The 23,302-nt window shown below is 45.1% G+C and overlaps 1 protein-coding gene across 4 annotated transcripts in view; it reads right to left on the bottom strand.

The window, feature by feature from the left end:
* The window catches only part of LOC127575253 (opioid growth factor receptor-like protein 1), a 70,679-nt gene that overhangs the window by 36,803 nt on the left and 10,574 nt on the right, over positions 1-23,302 (bottom strand). For 3 of the 4 annotated variants that reach the window (XM_052024975.1, XM_052024976.1, XM_052024973.1), the window contains exons 2-5: positions 18,738-18,824; positions 2,750-2,822; positions 1,879-1,957; positions 1,718-1,784 (exon numbers count right to left, since the gene is read on the bottom strand). In XM_052024975.1, coding sequence (XP_051880935.1) covers positions 1,718-1,784; positions 1,879-1,957; positions 2,750-2,822; positions 18,738-18,824 — 306 coding nt within the window. The remainder of the gene's footprint in view (positions 1-1,717; positions 1,785-1,878; positions 1,958-2,749; positions 2,823-18,737; positions 18,825-23,302) is intronic. The other variant, XM_052024974.1, reaches the window with a different exon arrangement.

The following is a 23,302-nucleotide window of genomic DNA, read 5'->3' as shown; positions in this document are numbered from 1 at the left end:
TTGAGTACGTGCAGCGGGGGGGGGGAGGGGTACCCACCCAGGTCCATAGGGTGGAGACGAGGGCTGGGGACACAACCCCTCGTTTTACGCGCAAACAGCGGGGTGGACCGCACCAGCATAGCTGGGATCCTGATCTCCGCCATTTACGCACTGTGGAAAGAGCTTTGGGGGGGGGGGTGGAAATCTGGTCAGGGGAAAACCCCCAACCACCCTGGGATCAAGCCCGACACAGGGGGTGGCCCCAACCTCCAGACACTGCCTCTCCCCCACTTGAAACAGTCTCCCCTGCCCTCAAGGCTGAGCTCCAGGACCTGCTGAGATAGGAAATGTCCCATCTCCGCCAGCAGGAACCTTCACCCACGGGTGGAAGGCCAGGGCTCCCGGCACATTTGTTCCATCGCCCTCTCCCGCCTGGGGGACCTGAGGCCACACATACTCGTAGCTGTACATTAGGGAAGGGAGAACATACAGAGGTAGATGGCACTCGTCGACACGGGTGCCCAACACACCACCATCCTGGGCGACCCCGCTGGGTGGGAAGGGACACAGATGCAAATAGAGGGGTTAGGGGGTTCCCTTTCACCTGCAAGGGAAGTCACGATCCGCATGGCCATCAGCAACCAACGTCATCGACCCGTAACAATTTTGATAGCGGCTTCACCTGAGTCCATTCTAGGGAATCAATGTTTTAAAGGGACAGTCCCTTCATACTAACCAGGGCAAGTTTACATTTGAGGTTGCACGGGCTACAGTCGTAGTTGGGGCAGCCAAATGGGAACCAGTTGTTGTCCCCCCTCCCTCCAAGGTCGCCTGTAGTTGACAGTACAGAGTGCCAGGGGGACACCAAGGTATCACTGAGGCCGTCCAAGCCCTACTTCCCTTCAACCTCTCCCTTCCTACTTCCCTTCAGCCTCTCCCTTCAACAGTCCCGTCTGGCCCGTCCGCATAAAGAATGGGACGTGGCGCATGACGATGGACTACAGACACCTCAACAAATCTGCCCCCCCTCTCGCTGCCGCCGTGCCCGACATAGTCACCCTAGTGGAGGATATTGCAGGGCGTCCAGACAAGCCTTGGTATGCAGTGGTGGATTTGGCCAATGCTTTCTTTTCTATTCCCCTCCATCACAATTCCCAAGACCAATTTGCATTTAACTGGGATGGGAGACAATATACATTCTTTCGCCTACCTCAAGGCTATATTCATAGTCCCACTATCTGCCAAGGTTTAATCTCCCGTGATTTACAACACATTCAATTTCCCTCAGAGGTATCAATTGCCCATTATATCGTTATAAGGTCCATCTAAAACTATTGTCTCAGAGGCCTTTCATATGCTAATCTCCTCCCTCAAGGAATCGGACTGTTCATTAATATTGATAAGGTGCAAGGCCCCAGCCAGAATGTCCTGTTCCTCAGAATACAATGGCAGTCAGGCCAACGAGATATTCCCAAGACTGCCAAGAATAAAATGTTGAATTTTGCCATCCCCTCAAATAAAACCGACACCCAGAGCTTCGTGAGCCTCCTAGGTTACTGGCGGCAGCATATACCCCACCTTACCATGCTCCTTAGATCACATAAGCATTGGTACAAAGTATGACTGGTGTTCAAATGAATTCCCAGAAGGAAGAGTAAGCAAGAAGGGACTGGCCTAGAGCAAGAGGGAGAGGAACACAGACACAACATTAAATTGAATTTTAAGTGGTCAAATTTACCTTAATTTCCTCGGTGGTCAGTTCCTCAGCATGCCAGTTCAATCCTGGTTCTCGCAGTGGGAACAGCCTAATTTATTGATACAAGAAACTAGTTACAAATGTGCACCATGTGAAGGAAAGTTTAAACAATTCAATGCTAGAGTTGAAAAGATGAAGCCAACCATTGAATATAGGTGTGGTTGTGTTCAAGCTTGTCATAGTCTCCTTTCCACTTGGTGAGGATATCATCAATATAAACACCTGTATACAAGACAGCATTTAAATATATAAAAAAACAGAATTATAGCAGAAAAAATACAAGGCATCATAGGGCTTCAGGGCAATGGTGAGACCACATTAGAGAAGGTTTGCTCAGCCAATACCTAGAATGGGCAGAATGCGTTATAAGGAAAGGTTGGACAGGCAAGGCTTGTTTCCACTGGAGAGCGAGAGGTGACTTAAGTAAAACATAAGATCCTGAGGGGTATTGACAGGGTGGATGTGGATAGAATGCAGTATGCTCTGCAACATGTAGCTGAGGTAGCCAGCACAGATGTCTTAAATGGGTTAGTGGAGAACATGATGGAGAAAGGAACAGAAGGCCACCCTGATGGGTGAAAAGAAAGGTGAAGGTCGTTTATGCAGAGTATAAACATTAGCATGGACTAGTTTTTATGCTTTAGAACAGACTGAAACAGGCAAAAAGAAGGTATACATTTCCAAAATAAGGTATTACCATTCAGGACTGATGTGAAAAGAAATCTCTCATTACCCATATGCTGGTGAATCTTTAGAATTCTCCATTCAAGGGTGCTATGGAGGCTCAGTCACTAGCAAATTGAAAACAGAGATGGAAAAATTTCTGCATATTAAAGGCATCAAGGGATTTGGGGTAAGTGTAAGAAATTGACACTGAGATAGAAGATCGGCTATGATCTGACGGAATATCAAAGAATGACATGAAGGGATGATTGGCTTATTCCTACTTTTATTTCTTATGTTCTTATTGAGTCTGTAACTAGACAGAGTTAATCTGCAGATCTCTCTACTTACCATCTGGTTTCAACGGTATTTCCTTCATGTAAAACTTGAGATTGACATAACTACTGTTCTCTCGTGATTTTGCCTTGGTTAAAAAAAAACATATTAAACACATGCACAATGTCCCCATTCTGTGGCAGTATGCATTGAAGTTGTACTTTATCTACCGTATCCCTCTGTGAAAGGAGAACATACATGCTAGAGATGATAAAATAATGTAGACTCAGGGCACCAAGCTGAGGAAGAGCTAAACTAAAGGATTGTTTGTATGAAATTAAACCCACATGACTCCGACTCAATTTGAGTTTAAGGGCTTATGGCTTTTTTGGGGGTTCCTGTCAGGATTGGGTTAGATAGCCAAGCTCTAAAATAAGTACATGCAGTTCTGCCCACCAGAGGTGACTTAATCACTTTATGCTATTTACTCACTCCATATTGTCTCTGATATTTAGTGGCAGGTGGAATGAGAAACCCTGAGAAAAGTTTGTGGTCTGCAGGAAATTTCTATGGTTAATTTCCTCCTCTCCTAAAAGGATCAATTGGTTATAATGCGGTTCGAGATACAATCACCCTCTCACTCAGCTTCCTGGACTTTCTTCATAACCTCTGCCTGGCCAGCAGGTTCTGTGATGGGGCCTGACAAGTTCTATCTAAATCTGAAACTCATTATCTGACTCTCTCCCACACTAATTTCCATTATTTATCAAATTTCTCTGTTTCAACTTTCATTTCTCTTACAGTATTCCATCTCTCTCAGAATTATTATTTTAAAATCTCTCAAATTCCTCACCTAAACACAAGACATATTAATTAATGATTTGGATGAGGGAATGAATGTAATATTTCTAAGTTTACAGACAACACAAAGCTGGTTGGAAGTGTAAGCTATGAGGAGGATGTAGAGAAGCTCCAGTGTGAGTTGGACAGGTTAGACGAGTGGGCAAATGCAAGGTAGATAGAGTATAATGTGGCTAAATGTGAGATTATCCACTTTAATTGCAAATACAGGAACGCAGATGATTAACTGAACATCAAGAGATTGTGAAAGGGGGTGGTGCGGCGAGACCGGTTACTTAAAGTAGGCATATATGCAGGTGATTCAGAAGTCAAATGGAATGTTGACCTAAATAGCAGGAGGATTTGAGAACAGAAGGGATGTCTTACTTCAACTGTACGGATCCTTGGTGAGACCACAGGAAGGAGTTCAGCAAAGGTTTACCTGACTGATTCCAGAGATGGAAGGACTGATGCATGAAGAGAAATATTCATAAGAGTTTCAGAGAATGAAAGGGATCATTTAGAAACCTACAAAATTCTAACAGTACTGTATGGATTAGATGCAGAAAGGACGTTCCTAATGGCCAAAAGGTCCAGGAACAGGGGCCATGGTCTAGGGATAAGGGGCAACGGATTTAGGACTGAGAGGAAGAGAAATTTCTTCTCCCAAAGAGTATTGAATATGTGGAATTCTCTATCACAGGAAGCACTTGAGGTTAAACCATTAAATAAATTCAGGAAGGAGTTAGATATTGTTCTTAGGTCTAAAAGGCCGAAGGATATGCAGAGCAAGCTGGAAGAGGTACTAAATTTGGATGATTAGCGATGGTCATACTGCCTGGTGGAGCAGACTCAAAGGGCTGAATAGCTTTCTCCCTGCTCCTACATACTGTGTGTTTGGTTTGGAAAAGGCTTTGGGAAGATCTGATAGAAAAGTACAAAATGATAGTGGGAGTCTTTCTGGTGGTGGAGGGGTCAAGAACCAGAGTCACAGGAATAAAATAGAGAACTAATAATGCAATAAGTATATTTTTTAATGCAGTGTGTGATTGGCATCTAGAATGCAATGCTTGCAGATGTGGTGAAGGCAGATTTCATTGTGGCCTTTGAGATGGAATTGGATAAATATATGGTGAGGAAATACTTGCAAGGCGACAGAGAAGGGACTGGGGTGGAAGATAGGGGTTACTTTGGTGGATAGCTAACGCAAACATGATTGGCTGAACAGCCTTTCTAGCCATAGAGTCATTTAGCATGGAAACAGGGCATTTAACCCACTGAATCCATGCTGACCATCAACCACCCATTTGCAATAGTCCTACACTACTTCCATTTTATTCTCCCCACATTCCCATCAACTTCCCCAGATTCTACCACTTGCCTACGCAGTAGGGAAAATTTACAGTTTCCAATTAACCTACCTTTGGGATATGGGATCAAACATCGGCAAAATGGATGTGGTGGGCTGAAGGGCCCTTTTCTATGCCGTACAACTCTATGACTCTAAACCGAAGCACCTAGAGTAAACCTACACAGTCACAAAGAACAGGGAACATAGAATAGTACAGTACAGGAACAGATGTTTGTACCAACCGATGTCTGTATGTTACATCATACTAAATTGAACTCAATTTCTGCAGCTTGCACATAATACATATCCCTCCATTTCCTGCATATTCATGCATCTATCAAAAAGCCTTTTAAACGTCACTATTGTATATCCTTCCACCACTCCAGGCAGCCCATTCCAGGCACCTACCACTCTAAAATAACTTGCCCCACATATCTCCCTTAAACTTTCCCTCTCTTACCTTAAATGCATGTTCTCTAGAATTTGACATTTTTACCCTGGGAGAAAAGACTTTGATGACTTACACTATCCATGCCTCTCATAAATTTTATAAACTTCTACCAGGTCTCCCCTTAGCCTCTAACACTCCAGAGAAAACAACCAAAGTGTATCCAACCTTTCAGGTCCGGTGAGTGTATTTAAAAAGCTTGTGTGTTTCGCGGGCTTTTCTTTTACAGAAGCAGCCCGGCAGCCATTGGAACAGCAGTTCCCTTTCAGGTATGGTGAGTGTATTTAAAAAGCTTAATAAGTGGAGGGCAACTGAAGGGTTAAACAGAGTGTTGAGTGCTTGATTAGAGGGAGTGTGTACTTGAGGTAATTGGCAGGGACAAATATAAGGGGGAGTAACTGAAGAGGAGTGGCCAGTGTGTGAGTGGCTCAGGGCAGGAGTGGAGTTTTGAGGCTTTGGCTCAAGAGGCTTCAGTGAGCTGAGGAAGAGCTTGCTTCCAGAGAGGTAGGGCTGGTAAGTTCCTTTAATTTAATTAATTTAGGAATAGGTAGTGATGGCAGCAGTTAGGGCAGTTGTGTGCTCAGTATGTGGGAAGTCAGGGACAGACACTTGTCCCTGATGACTATGCCTGTAAAAGGTGCATCCAGTTGCAGCTCCTGACAAACCAAGTTAGGGAACTGGAGCTGGATGAACTCTGGATCATTCATGAGGCAGAGGCAGACATAAACAGGAGTTTCAGGGAGATAGTCACCCCTAAAAGTCAGGAGGCAGGTAGCTGGGTGACTGTCAGGACAGGGAAGGGGTATAGACAGAAAGAGCAGAGCATCCCTGTGGCTGTTCCCATCAACAATAAGTATATCGTTTTGGATACTGCTGGTGGGGACAACCTACCAGGGACAAGTTGCAGTGGTTGTGTCTCTGGCACTGAGATGGGACCTCAGCTCAGAAAGGAAGGAGGGAAAAGAAGAGAGCAGTAGTGATAGGGGATTCGATAGGGGGACAGATAGGAGGTTCTGTGGGAGTGATCGAGAATCCTGGATGGTGCCAGGGTCCATGATATCTTGGATTGAGTTCTTGATATTCTCAGGAGGGAGGGTGAGCAGCCAGATTTTGTGGTCCATGTAGGGACCAATGATGTAGATAGGAAAGAGGAGGAGGTCCTGCAAAGACAGTTTAGAGAATTAGGTGCAAAGTTGAAGGACAGGACCTACAAGGTTGCAATCTCAGGATTGCTACCTGTGCCACGAGCCAGTGAGGCTAGAAATAGGAGGATCATGCAGCTAAATATGTGGCTAAGGAAATGGTGCAGGAGGGAGGGCTTCATGTTTCTAGACAATTGGGCTTTGTTCCAGGGAAGGTGGGGCCTGTTCCAACGGGACGGTTTGCACCTGAACGGGAGGGGGACTAACATTCTTGCTGGTAAGTTTGCTAGTGCTGCTCCGGTGGGTTTAAACTAGATTTGCAGGGGGAGGGGAACCAGAGTGTTAGAGCAGATAGCGAGGTGGAGGAGGAAAAAGGTCACGCAAGCACTGCAGGTATAGACAGAAATCAAAGGTTTGTACGTGATAGAAACGTTCTCAGGTACATCTATTTCAATGCAATGTACTGTAGGTAAGGCAGATGAATTTCGGGTGTGGATTGGCACATGGGATTATGACATTATTGCTATTAGTGAGATTTAGATGCAGGAGGGGCAGGACTGGCAGCTTAATGTTCTGGGGTTCTGTTGTTTCAGATGTGATAGAGGGGGAGGAGTGGCATTACTAGTCAGGGAAAATATCACAGCTGTGCGTAGACAGGACAGCCCAGAGGGCTCGTCTACAGAGGCCATATGGGTGGAGCTGAGGAACAGGAAAGGTGTGGCCACACTAATAGGGTTGTATTATAGACTGCCAACAGTCAGAGAATTGGAGGAACAAATGTGTAGTGAGATAGCAGACCTATGTAAGAAAGAGTTGTAATAGTTGGGGATTTTAACTTTCCACATATTGACTGGGACTGCTGCACTGTGAAAGGGCTGGATGGCTTGGAATTTGTCAAATGTGTTCAGGAAAGTTTCCTCAATGAATAAATAGAGGTACCAACGAGAGAGAATGCAATACTTGATCTCCTATAAGGGAACCAGACAGGTCAGGTGACAGAAGTATGTAGAGGTGAGCATTGTGGGTCCAGTGACCACAATGTCATTAGTTTCAAGTTAATTATGGACAAGGACAGGTCTGGTCCTCGAGTTGAGGTTCTAAATTGGAGACAGGCTAATTTTGTGGAAATGAGAAAGGACCTAGGAAGAGTGGATTGGGATAAGTTGTTTTCTGGCAAGGATGTGCTCAGTAAGTGGAAGGCCTTCAAAGGTGAAATTTTGAGAGTGCAGAGTTTGCATGTTCCTGCCAGGATTAAAGGCAAAGTTAACAAGCATAGGGAACCTTGGATTTCAAGGGATATTTTTGATCTGGTTAAGAAAGAGAGGTGTATAGCAGGTATAGGCAACTAGGAACAAATGAGGTACTTGAAGAGTATAGAAAAAGTAAGAAAATACTTAAAGGAAATCAGGAGGGCAAAAAGAAGACATGAAGTTGCTTTGGCAGATAATGTGAAGGTGAACCCAAAGTATTTCTACAAGTATATTAAGAGTAAAAGGATAGTAAGGGACAAAATTGGTCCCCTAGAAGATCAGAGTGGTCGTCTATGTGTGGAGCCTCAGGAGATGGGGGAGATCTTAAACAGTTTTTTTTGCATCAGTATTTACTCAGGAAACTGGCACAGTGGTTATGGAAGGAAGGGAAACAAGCAATAGTGTCATGGGACATAGATTAAAGAGGAGGTGCTTGCTGCCTTACAGTGAATAAAGGTAGATAAATCCCCCAGGCCTGATAAGATATTTCCTCGGACATTGAGAGAGACTAGTGTAAAAATTGCAGGGGCCCTGGCAGATACATTTAAAATGTCCTTAGCCATGGGTGCAGTGTGAGGACTGGAGGGTAGCTCGTGTTGTTCCATTGTTTAAAAAAGGCTCAAAGTAAACCAGGTAATTACAGGCCAGTGAGCCTGACATCAGTTAATTATTGGAAGGTGTTCTGAGAGATTGGATATACAAGTATTTGGACAGTCAAGGGCTGATTAAGGATAGTCAGCATGGCTTTGTGTGTGGTAGATCATGCTTAACAAATCTTGTAGCGTTTTTTGAGAAGGTTGCCAAGAAAGTAGATGCACGAAAGGCTGTGGATGTTGTCTATGTGGACTTTAGAAAGACCTTTGACAAGGTCCCACATGGGAGGTTGGTTCAGACACTAGATAGCCATGGAGAGGTTGTAAACTGGATTTGAAATTCTCTGTGGGAGAAGACAGTGGTAGTGGATGATTGTTTCTCAGACTGGAGGCCTGTGACTAGTGGTGTGCCTCAAGGATCTGTGCTGGGGCCATTGTTGTTTGTTGTCTATATCAGTGATCTAGATGATAATGTGGTAAATTAGATCAGCAAGTTTGCTGATGACACTAGGATTGGAGGTGTAGTGGACAGCGAGGAATGCTTTCAAAGCATGCAGAGGGATCTGAACCAACTGGAAGAATGGGCCAGAAAATGGCAGATGGAATTTAATGCAGACAAGTGTGAGGTGTTGCATTTTGGAAGGACAAATCAAGGTAGGACATACACAGTAAATGGTAGGGTACTGAGGAGTGCAGAGGAACAAAGGGATCTGGGAGTTCAGATACATAATTCCCTGAAAGTGGCATCACAGGTAGACAGGGTTGTAAAGAAGGCTTTTGGCATCCTGGCATTCATAAATCAAAGTATTGAGTATAAGAGTTGGGATGTTATGGTGAGGTTGTATAAGACATTGGTGAGGCCAAATTTGGAGTATTGTGTGCAGTTCTGGTCACCTAACTATAGGAGGGATATTTGTAAGATTGAAAGAGTGCAGAGAAGATTTACTAGAATGTTGCTGGGTCTTCAGGAGTTGAGTTACAGGGAAAGATTGAACAGGTTAGGACTTTATTCCTTGGAGCGCAGAAGAATGAGGGGAGATTTGATAGAGGTTTACAAAATTGAGGGGTATAGACAGAGTTAATGTGAGTAGGCTCTTTCTACCTAGATTAGGAGAGATAAATACAAGAGGACATGGCTTTAGGGTGAAAGGGAAAAGGTTTAGGGGGAACTTCTTCACTGAGTGGTGGGAGTGTGGAATGGGCTGCCATCTGATGTAGTAAATGTGGGATCACTCTAGTTTTAAGAATAAATTGGATAGATACATGGACAGGAGAGGTCTAGAGGGTTATGGACTGGGTGCAGGTAAATGAGACTAGGGAATAATGTTTTGGCGTAGACTAGAAGGGCTGAATGGCTTGTTTTCTGTGCTGTAGTGTTCTATGGTTCTCTCCTTATAACTCATACCCTCTAATTCAGGCAGCATCCTGATAAATCTCTTCTGTACTCTTTCCAAAGCTTCCACATCCTTCCTGTAATGGGGCAAACAGAATTAAACACAATAGTCCAAGTTCAACCTAAGCAATGAAGGCAAACATTTCCATATACCTTCTTTACCACCCTATCAACTTGTGCGGCCACTTTCAGTGAGCTATGAATTTGGACCCCAAGATCCCTTTATACATCAAAGCTGTGAAGGGTCCTGCCATTAACTGTATACTTTCCCTTTATATTTGACCTCCCAAAATGCAAAATTTCACACTTGCCCAGGTTAAACTTTATCTGCCATTACTCTGCCCATATTTGTAACTGATTTATATCCCACTGTATCCTTTGACAACCTTCTTCACTGTCCACAACTCCACCAATCTTGATGTCGTCTGCAAACCTATCAACCTATCCATCAACATTTTCATCCAAGTCATTTATATATATATATATCACAAACAGCAGAGGTCCCAGCACAGATCCCTGGGGAACACCACTGATCATGGACCTCCAACCTGAATAACACCCTTCCACCACTATCCTCTGTACTGTATGGGCAAGCCAATTCTGAATACAAACTACCAAGTCACTGTGGATCTCATGCATCTTAACTTGATTAGCCAACCAGGAAGGACCTTTTTAAATGCCTTACTAAAGGCTACATCGACAACATCCACCGTCCTACCCTCGTCAATCAGCTTGGTCACCTCCTCAAAAAAACTCAATTAACTTTGTTAACACTGGGACTGGTCCTGCTGCTGAGAAGGGAAGGGAGAAGAGGAAGGCAGTAGTGTTAGGGGACTCGATAGTCAAGAAACAGATAGGAGATTCTGTGGCAGTGAACATGAATCCTGGATGGTTTGTTGCCTCCCAGGTGCCAGGGTCTGGGATGTCACTGATCAGGTCTAGAGGATTCTAGAGCGGGAGGGAGAACAGCCAGAAGTCGTGGTTCATGTTGGTACCAATGATATAGGTGGGAAGAGGGATAAGGTCCTGAAAAGTGAGTTTAGCAAGCTAGGCTGAAGGACAGGACCTTGAGAGTACTGATCTCAGGATTGCTGCCAGTGCCATGTGATAGTGAAGGTAGGAATAGGAGGAGATGGCAGATAAATGCATGGCTGAGAAGCTGGTGCAGGAGGGAGAGTTTTAGATTTTTGGGTCATTGGGATCTCTTCTGGGGAAGGTGGGACCTGTACAGAGAGGACGGGTTACACCCGAACTTGACGGGGGCCAATATCCTTGCAGCCAGGTTTGCTAGGGTGGTTCAGGAGGGTTTAAACTAGATTGTGAGAGGGAAGGGAACCAGAGGAGTAGGTCAGAGGAAGAAGGGGATGGTGAAAAGTCAGATCTGACAGGGAGAGAGGCTTTGCGGAAGGAGAAGCAGAGTACAGGCTACAAAAGTAGTAAGGTGGATGGGCTAAAGTGCATTTACTTGAATGTGAGAAGCATCAGGAATAAGGGAGATGAACTGAGAGCTTGGATAAGTACATGGGACTCTGATATTGTGGCTATTACAGAGACATGGTTGACATTGGGGCAGGAATGCATTTTGAATATTCCTGGTTTTCAGTGTTTTACAAGGGATGGGGGGGGGAGAGAAGAGGAGGAGGGGTAGTGATACTGGTCAGGGACACAGTTACAGCTGCAGAAAGGGTGGATAATGTAGAAGGATCCTCTCTAGAGTCAATATGGGTGGAAGTTAGGAATAAGAAAGCAGCAGGTACCCTCCTGGGAGTATTCTATAGGCCCCCCGGTAGCAGTAGGGATACTGAGGAGCAGATTGGGAGGCAGTTTTTGGAGAGATGCGAAAATAACAGGGTTATAATGGGAGACTTCAACTATCCAAATATTGATTGGCACCTGCTTAGTGCCAAGGGTTTAGACGGGGCGCAGTTTGTCTGTCCAGGACAGATTCCTGACGCAGTATGTTGACAGGCTGACTGGAGGGAATGCCATATTAGATCTAGTTTTAGGTAATGAATCAGGTCAGGTGACAGATCTATCAGTGGGTGAGCATTTGGGGGACAGTGACCATCGCTCCATAACCTTTAGAATTGTCATGGACAGGGATAGGAGCAAAGAGGATGGGAAGATATTTAATTGGGGGAAGGTGAATTATGAGGCTATAAGGCGAGAACTTGGGAGTGTAAATTGGGGTGACATTTTTGAAGGGAAATGTACTGTGGAGATGTGGTTGATGTTCAAGGATCTTTTGCAGGATGTTAGGGATAAATTTGTCCTGATGAGGCAGAAGGAATGGCAGGGTGAAAGAACCATGGGTGATGAGAGAGGTGGAACAACTAGTTAGGAAGAAGAGGGCAGCATACATAAGGTGTAAGCAGCAAGGATTGGTCAGGGCTCGTGAGGAATATAGAGTATCAAGGAAGGAACTTGAGAAAAAGCTGAGGAGAGCGAGAAGGGGACATGAAAAGGCTTTGGCAAGTAGGGTTAAGGCGAATCCCAAGGCTTTTTTCTTGTATGTGAAGAGCAGAAGGATGGCTAGGGTAAAGTTGGGTCTGATTAAAGACAAAGGTGGGAGGATGTGCCTGGAAGCTGTGGAAGTGGGTGAGGTTCTCAATGAATACTTCTCTTCAGTAGTCACCAAGGAGAGGGGTCTTGATGATGCTGACAACAGTATAGGTGAGGGTAATGTTCTAGAGTATGTAGATATCAAGAGAGGATGTGTTGGAGTTGTCAGAAAATATTAGGACATAAGTCCCTGGGGCCTGACAGAATATTCCCCAGGCTGCTTTGTGAGGCAAGGAGGGAGATTGCTGAACCATTGGTTAGGACCTTTGAGTCCTTGTTGTCAACGGGGATGGTATTGGAGGATGGCAAATGTTGTCCCCTTATTCAAAAAAGGTAGTGGGGATAGTCCAGGGAATTACAGACCGGTGAGCCTTGCGTCTGTGGTGGGTAAGCTGTTGGAAAGGATTCTAAGACATAGGCTCATTTGGTGAAACATGGACTGATTAGGGACAGCCAGCATGGCTTTGTGAGGGGGAGATCATGCTTCTCAAGCCTGCTAGGGTTCTTTGAGGTGACCAGGAAGATTGAGGGTAGTGCAGTGGATGTGGTCTACATGGATTTTAGTAAGGCATTTGACAAGATCTGCATGGTAGGTTTCTTCAGAAGGTCAGAGGCCAAGGGATCCAGGGAAGCTTGGTCATGTGGATTCAAAATTGGCTTGCCTGTAGAAAGAGTTGTGGTGTAGGGATTGCATTCAGATTGGAGGGCTGTGACTAGTGGTGCCCCACAGGGATCAGTTCTGGGACCTCTACTTTTTGTGATATTTATTAATGACTTAGATGAGGGGGTTAGCAAGTTTGCAGATGACACAGATTGGTGGTGTTGTGGATAGTATGCAGGGCTATCGAAGCTTACAGAGGGATATTGATAGGATGCAGAGCTGGGCTGACAAGTGGCAGATGGAGTTCAATCTGGAGAAGTGTGAGGTGGTACACTTTGGAAGAACAAACTCCAGGGCAGAGTACTGGGTGAATGGCAAGGTACTTGGCAGTGTGGAGGAGCAGAGGGATCTGGGGGTTCATATTCACAGTTCATTGAAAGTTGCCTCACAGGTGGAAAGAGCAGTTAAGAAGGCCAATGGGATGTTGGCTTTCATAAGTCGTGGGAGTGAGTTTAAGAGCTGTGAGGTGATGATGCAGCTTTACAAAACTCTAGTTAGGCCACATTTAGAGTACTGTGTTCAGTTCTGGTTGCCTCATTATAGGAAGGATGTGGAGGTGTTGGAGAGGGTGCAGAGATTTACCAGGATGCTGCCTGGATTAGAGAGTATTGAATGAGGAGAGGCTTAAGGTGCTAGGGCTTTATTCACTGGAAAGGAGGAGGATGAGAGGATACATGATAGAGGTATATAAAATATTGGGAGGAACTGAGCTCCGATCAGAAGGTATTTTACTAACTCCCACATATCAGATGTAAACCTGCCTGATAACAGCTGCTTCCAATTAACTCCCCTGAGTCATAGAGCAATACAGCACTGATACTGGCCCTTCAGCCCAATAAGTCCATGCCAACCATGGTGCCCACCCAGCTTGTCCCAATTTCCTGCATTTGGCCCATATCCCTCTAAGCCCCACCCCTCCATGTACTTATCCAAGTGCTTCTTACATGATACTATTGTACCTGCCCCAACCACTTTCTCTGATAGTTCACTCCATATATTCACCACCTTCTGTGTGGAAAAAGATGCCCCTCATGTGCCTTTTAAATCTTTCCCCACTCACCCTAAATCTATGCCCCCTAGTTTTGGATTCCCCTAACCTGGGGAAAAGACTGTCACCATCCACCTTATCTATGCCTCTCAAGTTTAAGTGCTTCTATAAGATCACCCCACATTCTCCTACATTCCAAGGAATGAAGACCCAGCCTGGCCAACCTCTCCCTTGAACTCAGGCATTCAAGTCCTGGTAACATCCTCGTAAATCTTCTCTGCACTCTTTCCAGTTTAACTACATCTTCTCTATAAGAGTGGAAAAAACTACACAGTACTCCAAGTGTGGCTTCACCAACAACTTGTATACCTGCAATATAATGTCTCAACACCCTGATTAAGGCCTGCATGCTAAATGCCTTTTTCACCACCCTATCAACCTATGACGCTGCTTTCAGTGAACTATGCACTTGCACTCCTAGGTCCCTCTGTTCAATTACACTCCCTAGCGTCCTACCATAATAGTACAAGTCCTACGTTGGTTTGACTTTCCAAAATGCATCACCTCACACTTATCTGCATTAAAATCCATTTGCCACTCCTTGGCCCACTTCCTTAACTGATCAAGATCCCCCAGCAATCTATGATAAACTTCAATATCAACACCACCACCTAATTTCGCATCCAAATCATTTATATAAATAATGAATAACAAGGGTCCCAACACCTGTGGCACACCACTAATCACTGTCCTCCTTTCTGAGAAACAACCTTCAACCACCACCCTCTGCTTCCTACCTCTGAGCCAGTTTTGAATTCACCTAACTAGCTTTCCATTGATTACATGGGACATAACCTTCCAGACCAGCCTACTATGCAGGACCTTGTCAAAGGCCTTGCTAAAGTTCAAATTGATAACATCCAAAACCCTACCCTCATCTACCCTTTTGGTTACATATCTTCAAAAAGTTCCAAAAGATTTGTCAAGTATGACTTTCCACGCACAAAGCCATACTGACTCCACCTAATCAAACTTTGTCTATCCAAATCCTGTCTAACAATGTAATTCGCCTACCCCCAATTTAGGACTTCTGCACAAGGTCCAGACTTACCCTTGGTCATAATTATCTTAATGTAAGGAGTTGTGATCACTGTTTCCCAAATGCTCTCCCAATGAAAGGCCAGTCACCTGGCCAGGCTCATATCTCAAAACAAGGTCACTCCAGTAGTTGGGACTATCCATGTACTGTTTCAAGAAACCCCCTTGGATGAAATTCTGCCCCATCTACACCTCTTCGGATAAGGAAGTCCCAGTCAACATTAGGGAAGTTTACATCTTTCACATCTGTCTACATATTTGTTCCAGTGGCTTTTGGGAGTCCTGTAGTATAACCCCATCAGTGATTACACCCTTCTTATTTTTTGAGCTCCACCCAAATTGCCACAGTAGCTGGGCCCTCCAGTATGCCCTCTGAGTGCAGTTGTGACATTTCCCCCTAATAAAAAATTTAACTCCTCCACCTCTTATCTCCCTCTTTCATGTCTAAAACATCCAAACTCAGGAATGTTGAGCTGCCAACCCTGGCCCTCTCACAACCAAGTCCTTGTAATGGCAACATCATAGTTGCATGTACTGATCCAGGCTCTAAGTTCATCTGCCTAACTCATAATACCCCTTGCAATGAAATAAACCCACTTCAGCCTATCAGTCCCACTGTGTTCATTAGACTGTCCCTACCTGTCCTTCCTTTTAAACTTACTGGTCATGAGATCTACTTTCCCCTCAAACCCTCCACTTACTGACCCGCCACTCTGGTTCTCAACCCCCTGCTATTCCAGTTTAAACCCTTCCTAGTAGCATGAGCAATCCTCCCACAAAGATATTGGTTCCCCTCCAGTTAAGGTGCAACCTGTCCTTGTACAGGTCTCACCTGCCCTGGCAGAGAGCCCAATTGTCCATATATTTGAAACCCTCTCTCCTGCACCAGCTCCTTAGCCATGTATTGAACTGCACTATCTTCCTATTTCTTGTTTCACTGGCACATGGGACAGGTAGTAATCCTGAGATTACAACCCTGGAAGTCCTGCTTTTTAAACTTACTACCTAGCTCCCTAAAATCATTTTACAGGACCTCATCCTTTTTCTTGCCCATGTCATTGGTACAATTATGGACCACGACCTCTGGCTGCTTGCCCTCCCCTCTCAGAAGGCCCTGAAGATACCAGGTCTCAAGAGACATTCTTCACCCTGGTATCAGGGAGGCAACACACCATTCTGGAATCGCACTCGAGGTCAGTCTGTTTCCTAACTATTGAGTCTCCTATGACTGTTGCTGTGCCTGACTCCACCCTTCTCCGCTGAGCCTCAGACCTGGTCACAGTGCTGCAGACCTGGCTGCTGCTGCTGTCCTCGGCATTATTCTGGTGGATCTCTTCTATACTTTCTGAAGGCTATCAACACCATCCCTTAAGTGCTTTGTTTTTTTTTAAACTTCTACCAAAATAAGCAAGAACATTCAAGTTGATTGGAAGCCAGGCTCTATTGCACAATGTATGAGGTTATACTGCTCTGTCCTACCCATATGTGCTCACTCCAAACACATACATCCCTACACACCCACCCACATGACTGTGCACACCCATACACAAATACAAAGTCACATGCAACACTAACCAATGCTCCAATCCACTCTCCTTATCTGAAAAGGTGCGCTTGATGCTTGACTTTGGCACACCAGAATTTCCACTCAATCACCAGATCCCCAACCAAGTCCAGATGGAAGCCTCCCAGAATTCATAATTCCCTGCAAAGCAGAAATTATAAACTCCAGTGCTTGGAGTGATTCCACAATCATTGGGCCCTTGTCACAAGATTACAATATTTAGGGTGACTTCTCAATGTAACTTTGATAAACTGCTTAGATTGGCAGTTCATGAAATCTTCTTAATGTTTTCAACAAATATTCCTAAAGTTACATCATTTGACAACCTTCCTCCTTATCTGCAACTCCACCAATTTTAACATGAAGAATGGTGGAGTTTCAGATAGCGAGGAAGGTTGCCAAATGATACAGATCAATTGGAAATTTGGGTGGAGAAATGTCCAGACTAAACTCCATCTGCCAAGTGAGGTATTGTACTTTGGGAGATCAAATGCAAGAGAAAGTATACAGTAAATGGCAGGACCCTCGAGCACTGATGTACAGAGGGATCTTGGGATGCAAGTCCATAGCTCTCAAAACATGACACAACAAGTGGATAGGGTGGTAAAGGAGGTATTCTGCATGCTAGCCTTCATTGGTCAGAGAATGGAGTATAAAAGTTGAGAAGTCATATTGCAGCTGTATAGAATTTAACTTAGATCACATTTGGAGTATTGTGTACAATTCTGGTCGCCACGCTATAGAAAGGATGTGGAAGTTTTAGAAAGGGTGCAGAAAAGTTTTACCACGATGTTGGAGACAAAAAAGATCGCAGATGCTAGGATCTGGATCAACAAACAATCTGCTGGAGGAACTCAGTGGGTTGGGAAGCATCTGAGGTGAAAGGAATTGTTGATGTTTTGGGTCAAAAGCCTACATCAAGAGTGAGGGTGGAGATGGAAGATAGCTGGTGATGAAGAGGAGAGGGGGAGTGATGAGACAGGGAGGGGTGAAGTTGTAAGACAGCTAGGAGGGTGATGTGGAAACAAAGGCCACCAGTGCTAGAATCTGATAAGTAAGGAAGGTGATAATGGAACTAGTATGGGAGAGCTAAAGAACTGATGGAACCAAATGGGGAGCGGATGCAGTGGATGAAATATGTGGATAGTAGGTTGATGAAACCAGGAGGGGGAGGAAAATTGGTGATTGGGGGGGGGGGGGGGGTGGGGGGAGTCCAAAGGGGGTATAGGAAAGGGGACAAAAATGGGAGAACTGGAGGAGGTTTGGGGGGGGGGGGGGGGGGGGGGGGTGAAAACAGAAAACACACTGGAGGTGAGGGTTACCTGAAATTGGAAAATTCAGTGTTCATACCGTTGGGTTGTATGACTTCCCAGGTGGAATATGAGGTGTTGTTCCACTTGTTTGCATTGGGCCTCACTGTAGCAGTGGAGAAGGCAGAGGACTGACAGGTCAGTGTGGGAATGGGAGGGGGAATAGAAATGGCATGCAAGTGGGAGTTCAGGATGGCCACTGCAGAAGGAGTGAAGGTGCTCTCCAAATTGGTTGCCTGGTCTGCACTTGGTATTGCCAATGTGGCAGAGGCCACATTGGGAGCACTGAATGCAGTAGATGAGGCTGAAGGAGGTGCATGTGATTAAGTGCAGTGCTGGTCACCACATCACAGGAAGGAAGTGGAGGATTTAGAGTGCAGAAACTGTTCACCAGGATGTTGCCTGGACTAGAGAGTATTAGTTACAAGGAGAGGTTGAACAATCTCATTTTTTCTGGAGCTTCTGAGACCTGTTAAAAGTATATAAAATTATGAGGTCCAGATAGGGTAGATAGTCTTTTTCCCAGGGTGCAAGCATAAAGACTAGAGGGCATAGGTTTAAGGTGAGGGAGTTCCACAAGATAAGATTTTTTAAAAAAAAAACAGTGGTAGGTGCCTGGAACACACTGTCAGAAGAGATGGTAGGAGCAGATATGATAGTGATGTTCAAGAGGCATTTAGACACATGAACAGGCAGGGAATAGAGGGATACAGACTATGTGCAGGCAGATGGGATTAGTTTAGGTAGGCAACATGGGTCAAAGGGCCTGTTCCTGTGATGTACTGTTTTATGTTCTACAGTGACAGAGAGAGACCCCAATGTAAAACTACATTTTAGAAAGGTGAGGATGATAAAGCACTCACTGGGTAGCCATGACGATACATATACAAGTCTCTGGCAGCAAAGAAGCTTCTCTTTAGTTTGAATGAAGTGTTGACCTTATCCTTATTCTGTAAAAGATCAGATTGACCGGAATTAAAATAGTGCTACATAAAAAAATAAGGCAGTGAGCTGCATTGCAAAAAATTGTTGTGATATCATGTTGCCATTTCAGTCTATTTCACTCAAACAATACTATGCAGATGCATAAGCAGAGCACATTGCACTGTGAAACTGGCAACATTTCTAATGTGTCTGCCATGCTTCTGGGAATGCAGGCTGGGAAAGAAAATATTGGACAGCATGTCAGATAAGGGTGTAACACAGCCCTGATACTTTCTCAATAATTCTTGCTGCAACATTGTACTTCACCTTCAACAAACTTCTTGTGGGAGTTAAGCTTATCTCTCAGACTAGTAGGGAACTGTCCAATCTACTATAGTACACTTCAGAACTAAGATCACCTCAGTCTCAGGAGCTGAGCTGCCACATGTAGATAATGCTTTTTTTTACCTGATGGGAGACTGAGCTCCAAGCAATTATTAACTCGGAGGTACAGTGGCGCAGATGGTAGCGCTGATGCCCTTTTACTCAGTCGACAAAGTCTGTGCTGGAGCATTGAAAGCAACAGCTTAAACCTGAACCTGGGTGCTGTCTGTGTGGAGTTTGCACATTCTCCATTTGACCATGTGGGTTTCCTCCAGGTGCTCTGGTTTCTTCCCAGATCCCAAAGATGTGCAGATTGGTAGCTTATTTGGTTGCTGTAAATTTCCCCTAGTGTGTATAGGAGTGGTAGAATCTGGGGAGGTTGATAGCAAAATGGAGAGAAAATAGGATTAATATTCCTGGAGGTGGCAGAAGTGGGAGAAGTTCTCAATGAGTACTTCTCTTCGGTATTCACCAGATGATGCAGAGGGGAGTGCTGGTAGGGGTAATGTTCTCGAGGTTGTTGATATCAAGAGGATGTGTTGAAGTTGTTAAATAATATTAAGACAGATAAATCTCCAGGGCCTGACGGGATTTTCCCCAGGCTGCTTCGAGAGGTTAGGGAGGAGATTGCTGAACCGCTGGTAAGGATCTTTGAGTCCTCGTTGTCTACGGGGGTGGTGCCGGAGGATTGGAGGGTGGTGAATGTTGTCCCCTTGTTCAAAAAAGGTAATAGGGATAGGCCAGGGAATTATAGACCGGTGAGTCTCACGTCTGTGGTGGGTAAGCTGTTAGGATTCTAAGGGATAGGATTTATGAACACCTTGAGAATCATGGACTGATTAGGGACAGCCAGCATGGCTCTGTGAAGGGAAGATCTTGCCTCACAAGCCTGATAGGGTTCTTTGAGGAGGTGACCAGGAAGATTGATGAAGGCAGTGCGGTGGATGTGGTTTACATGGATTTTAGTAAGGCGTTTGATAAGGTTCCTCATGGTAGGCTTCTTCAGAAGGTCAGAGGCCAAGGGATCCAAGGAAGCTTGGCTGTGTGGATTAGGAATTGGCTTGCATGTAGAAAGCAGAGGGTTGTGGTGGAAGGAGTGCCCTCGGATTGGAAGGCAGTGACCAGTGTCCCGCAGGGATCGGTTCTGGGACCTCTACTTTTTGTGATATTTATAGATGACTTAGATGAGGGGGTGGAGGGCTGGGTTAGTAAGTTTGCGGACGACACTAAGATAGGCGGTGTTGTGGATAGTGTGGAGGGCTGTCGGAGCTTACAGAGGGATATTGATAGGATGCAGAGCTGGGCTGACAAGTGGCAGATGGAGTTCAATCTGGAGAAGTGTGAGGTGGTACACTTTGGAAGAACAAACTCCAGGGCAGAGTACTGGGTGAATGGCAAGGTACTTGGCAGTGTGGAGGAGCAGAGGGATCTGGGGGTTCATATTCACAGTTCATTGAAAGTTGCCTCACAGGTGGAAAGAGCAGTTAAGAAGGCCAATGGGATGTTGGCTTTCATAAATCGTGGGATTGAGTTTAAGCTGCGAGATGATGCAGCTTTACAAAACTCTAGTTAGGCCACACTTGGAGTACTGTGTTCAGTTCTGGTCGCCTCATTATAGGAAGGATGTGGAGGCATTGGAGAGGGTGCAGAGGAGATTTACCAGGATGCTGCCTGGATTGGAGAGTATTGAATATGAGGAGAGGCTTAAGGTGCCAGGGCTTTATTCACTGGAAAGGAGGAGGATGAGAAGAGACTGACAGAGGTATATAAAATATTGAGGAATAGATAGAGTAGACAGTCAGCACCTCCTTCCCAGGGCACCAATGCTCAAGACGAGAGGTTATGGGTGGGAGGTTCAGGGGAGATGTCAGAGGGAGGTTTTCACCCAGAGAGTGGTTGGTGCATGGAATGCACTGCCTGGGGTGGTGGTGGAGGCAGATACATTGAACAGGTTGGATAGGCATATGGAGGAATGTGAGATAGAGGGATATGCAGGAGGAAGGGGTTAAGTAGTGTGAGGGTGGTCTGATGGACGGCACAACATGGTGGGTCGAAGGGCCTGTTTTGTGCTGTATGGTTCTATAGCATTAGTGCAAATGGGTGCTTGATGGTTGGTGAGGACTCAGTGGGCTGAAGGGCCTGTTTCTGTACTGTATCTCTCTGATTCCATGAGAATGGGCTTTACACTCAACATTCATAAGGCAAAGGTCCTCAACTAACCTCTGCCCATAGCGCAACACTCTATTCGGACAATATAGGTTTATGGTGACACCTTTATTACAAACAACAGATCCCAGCACCAACCCTTGCGGAACACCACTGGTCACAGACCTCCAGCCAGAATAACACCCGTCCAGCACTATCCTCTTCTATGGCCAAGCCAGTTTTGAATCCAATCTATCAAGTCTCCATGGATCCCAGGTGCTTTAATCTTCTGGATCAGCTTACCGTGAGGGACCTTGTTGAAAACTTTATGAAAGTTCATGTATAGAACATTCACTGCCCTACTTTCTTCTTTGTCAGCTCCTCAAAAACCTCAGTCAAGTTTAAGACATGACCTCCCTGACACCAAGCCATGCTGACTATCCCTCATAAGTTTATGCTTTCCCAATTGCGAGTAGGTCCTATCCCTAAGGATCTTCAATAATTTCCCTTCCACTGATATAAGGCTCACTGGCCTACAATCTCTTGGTTTGTCTCTACTATCCTTTTTAAAAAGAAACAACCCTAGCTATTCTCCAGTCTTCTGGGACTTCACCTGTGGCTGAAGAGGTTACAAAGATCTGTTTAGACCTCACACCTGAGACAAACATAGGTCCATCAGGCAGAAGTGATCTCCACACCTCACTCTATCCCTACAATGCTTTTGAGACCTTGGTGGGCAGTTTAAGGCACTGGAAAAATACTACCAATGCTATCTACACAAAATCCTCTAAATTTATTAGAACAATTGTCAGGGACCTCTCCCAGGCCAACATCCCCAGCACTGAGGCCGTAGATTACACTCAGTCTGCTCCACTGGGCAGGCCACGTAATTCAGTTGACAGGCACTCTTTATAGAACTCCATCACAGGAAGAGATTGCCAGGTGGACAGCAGAAAAGATTCAAGGATATGCTCAAAGCCTCCCTGAAAAACTGCAACATTCCCAGTGTAGAAGGTGCATTCAGGATGGTATTAAGAACCTCGAATTGTACATGCAGAAGCCCAAGGTAAACAGTGGAAGAAGCACATCTAGGGGGTTATGTGGGAGGGAAGGGTTAGATAGATCTTGGAGCAGGATAAAATATCAGCACAACATTGTGGGCTGAAGGGCCTGTACTGTGCTGTAGTGTTCTATGTTCTCTCACTGACTACCTGAGTGCCTGTCCCATCAACTGCTTCTGACCCATCTGGGAAAGGGAGGCATTGTAAGACTGGTAGACATTTGTCACCTCAAAACCCACAGAACTGGAGTGGAAGCGAGTCATCCTCGATTCTGAGGGACTTCCTAAAAAAATATTTTGTTGGGCAAGTTATACTGAAGAAGAGCATACCATTCAAAATAAGTCTGTTCCATTCCCTTCCATCCCATTTATTCACTATCTTCCTCTCCCTATTGTTACCTGACTTCTGTATTCTCCCAGAACATTTTACTGTTTCTCTGAAATGGTTCTACCAAGATTATCTTCTTCCTCCCAAATGACAGTGTATTCCAGATACTCACCACTCTCTGTGTGAAACTGGTTCCCCTCAGATCCCCTCTAAATCTCTTACCCCTTATCTTAAATCTAAGTCCTCCAGTTAGTCATAAAGTTATGCAGCACAGAAACAGGCCCTTCAGCCCAACTTGTGTATGCTGACCAAGGTGCCTTCCTGAGCTAGTCTACTTGCCTGCATAACCCTTCCTAACCAACCTGTCCAGATGTCCTTCAATGCTGTAATTGTATCTGCCTACCATTTCCTCTGGCAACTCGTTCCATATGCTCAATAACTGTCTGTGGAAAAACTTGGCTCTCAAGTGCCCCTTAAATCTTTCTCCCTCTCTCAAACTTATGCCCTCCCCTACCCTGGAAAAAAGTGTGATCATCCACCCTATCTCTGTATTCACCTCTGATTAAAAAGGGGAAAATTTCCTGCAG

The sequence above is a fragment of the Pristis pectinata genome, chromosome 10 (genome assembly GCF_009764475.1).
Source record: "Pristis pectinata isolate sPriPec2 chromosome 10, sPriPec2.1.pri, whole genome shotgun sequence".
NCBI classification, from domain to species: domain Eukaryota; kingdom Metazoa; phylum Chordata; class Chondrichthyes; order Rhinopristiformes; family Pristidae; genus Pristis; species Pristis pectinata.
Note: the sequence above shows the minus strand (reverse complement) of the source record. Positions and strands in the feature narration are given on the sequence as shown.